Source organism: Pyrgilauda ruficollis, unplaced genomic scaffold (genome assembly GCF_017590135.1).
Source record: "Pyrgilauda ruficollis isolate IOZ18807 unplaced genomic scaffold, ASM1759013v1 scaffold1523, whole genome shotgun sequence".
NCBI lineage: Eukaryota > Metazoa > Chordata > Aves > Passeriformes > Passeridae > Pyrgilauda > Pyrgilauda ruficollis.
This window is the reverse complement of record NW_024513911.1, coordinates 1-1,450: the sequence shown is the minus strand read 5'-3', so window position 1 is coordinate 1,450 and position 1,450 is coordinate 1. Positions and strand designations below refer to the sequence as shown.

The window sequence follows — 1,450 nt, the reverse complement described above, 5'->3', positions numbered from 1 at the left end:
CCTTTGCGCAGTTCTGCCCCGGTGTATCCCGGCACCCTTTGCGCAGTTCCGCCCCGGTGTATCCCAACACCCTTTGCGGCAATTCCGCCCCGGTATATCCCGGCACCCTTTGCGGCAGTTCCGCCCCGGTATATCCCGGCACCCTTTGCGCAGTTCTGCCCCGGTGTATCCCGGCACCCTTTGCGGCAGTTTCGCCCCGGTATATCCCTACACCCTTTGCGCAGTTCCGCCCCGGTGTATCCCTACGCCCTTTGCGGCAGTTCCGCCCCGGTATATCCCGGCACACTTTGCGGCAGTTCCGCCCCGGTATATCCCTACACCCTTTGCGCAGTTCCGCCCCGGTGTATCCCTACGCCCTTTGCGGCAGTTCTGCCCCGGTATATCCCGGCACCCTTTGCGCAGTTCCGCCCCGGTGTATCCCTACGCCCTTTGCGGCAGTTTCGCCCCGGTATATCCCGGCACCCTTTGCGCAGTTCCGCCCCGGTGTATCCCTACGCCCTTTGCGGCAGTTCTGCCCCGGTATATCCCGGCACCCTTTGCGCAGTTCCGCCCCGGTGTATCCCGGCGTGCCCCGCGCTCCCTCACGGCCGCCATGGCGCAGGGCCGGCCCAAGGCCGCGGCCAAGCGCCCCAAGGCGGCGGCGGCGGCGGCAGCGGCGGCCCGGAGCGCTCGGGGCCCGCGGAAAGGAGGTGCGGTGGCTCCCAGGGCCGGGGGACGGGGCCCGGGCGGGCCCGGGGGTCTCCCCGCGGTGCGGGCGGGGGGAGGCCTCGGCAATCCGGGCGGCTCCGGTTCGGCGGGGGGGCCCCGTGGGAGCCCCGGGCGGTCCCCGGTGCCCTCCTGAGGGAGCCCGGGGCTCCGCGGGGCTCAGCCCAGCCTCGCTCCCCGCAGGCCGCACCATCGCCCCCAAGAAGCTGCGCGTGATCCAGCAGCAGAAGCTGAAGAAGGTGAGTGGGGGTCCCGGGGGTCTGGGGGCTCTCCCCGGGCCCCCCTGACCCCCCCAATGCTCTCGCAGCGCCTGGAGGTCGGGATCCGGATGCGGATCGAGCGGGAGACCGTGCAGCGGGCGCAGGGCGCGCTGCCCAAGAAGCTGGCCCTGGTCACGGCGCCCAAGGCCGGCAGGGACAGCGCCAAGAAGGGCCGCGCCTGAGCCCGAAACCCCCCGGGAGCGACCCCCGAGCCCCTCCGTGAGCTGCACAAGGGTCTGGGGGCGTCCGGGATGATTTCATTCCCCCGGGAGCGACCCCCGAGCCCCTCTGGGGCAATCCGGGCTCTGCTCAGCCCTTAATAAACGGGATTTGTGTCCTGCCCACACCCGCGGGGCCGTGTCCGGTCTTTGGGGGTCGCAGAAGGGACTGGGGAGCTCCTGGAGGGGATATTTGGGGAGGGGGTGAACTGTGGGGGGGTCCTGAGGGGGTCCCGGTGCCCCCGGGAGGTGGGTAAAGGGTCCCCG

At 71.2% G+C, this 1,450-nt stretch overlaps 1 protein-coding gene across 1 annotated transcript; it reads left to right on the top strand.

Moving 5' to 3' along the window:
- Positions 1–455: 455 nt before the first annotated feature.
- Positions 456–1,311, top strand: CUNH19orf53 (chromosome unknown C19orf53 homolog). Its single transcript, XM_041461734.1, has 3 exons — positions 456–689; positions 889–944; positions 1,013–1,311. Exons 1-3 carry the CDS (start codon positions 593–595, stop codon positions 1,145–1,147), a joined length of 288 nt encoding a protein of 95 aa, XP_041317668.1. The 5' UTR covers positions 456–592; the 3' UTR covers positions 1,148–1,311.
- Positions 1,312–1,450: the final 139 nt, after the last annotated feature.

Bases quoted from the DNA above. Each gene is read 5' to 3' on its own strand.
- CUNH19orf53 (XM_041461734.1), top strand. From the start codon at position 593: ATGGCGCAGGGCCGGCCCAAGGCCGCGGCCAAGCGCCCCAAGGCGGCG. The intron at 690-888 runs GTGCGGTGGCTC...CGCTCCCCGCAG, and splicing joins TCGGGGCCCGCGGAAAGGAG to GCCGCACCATCGCCCCCAAG. The intron at 945-1,012 runs GTGAGTGGGGGT...ATGCTCTCGCAG, and splicing joins AGCAGCAGAAGCTGAAGAAG to CGCCTGGAGGTCGGGATCCG.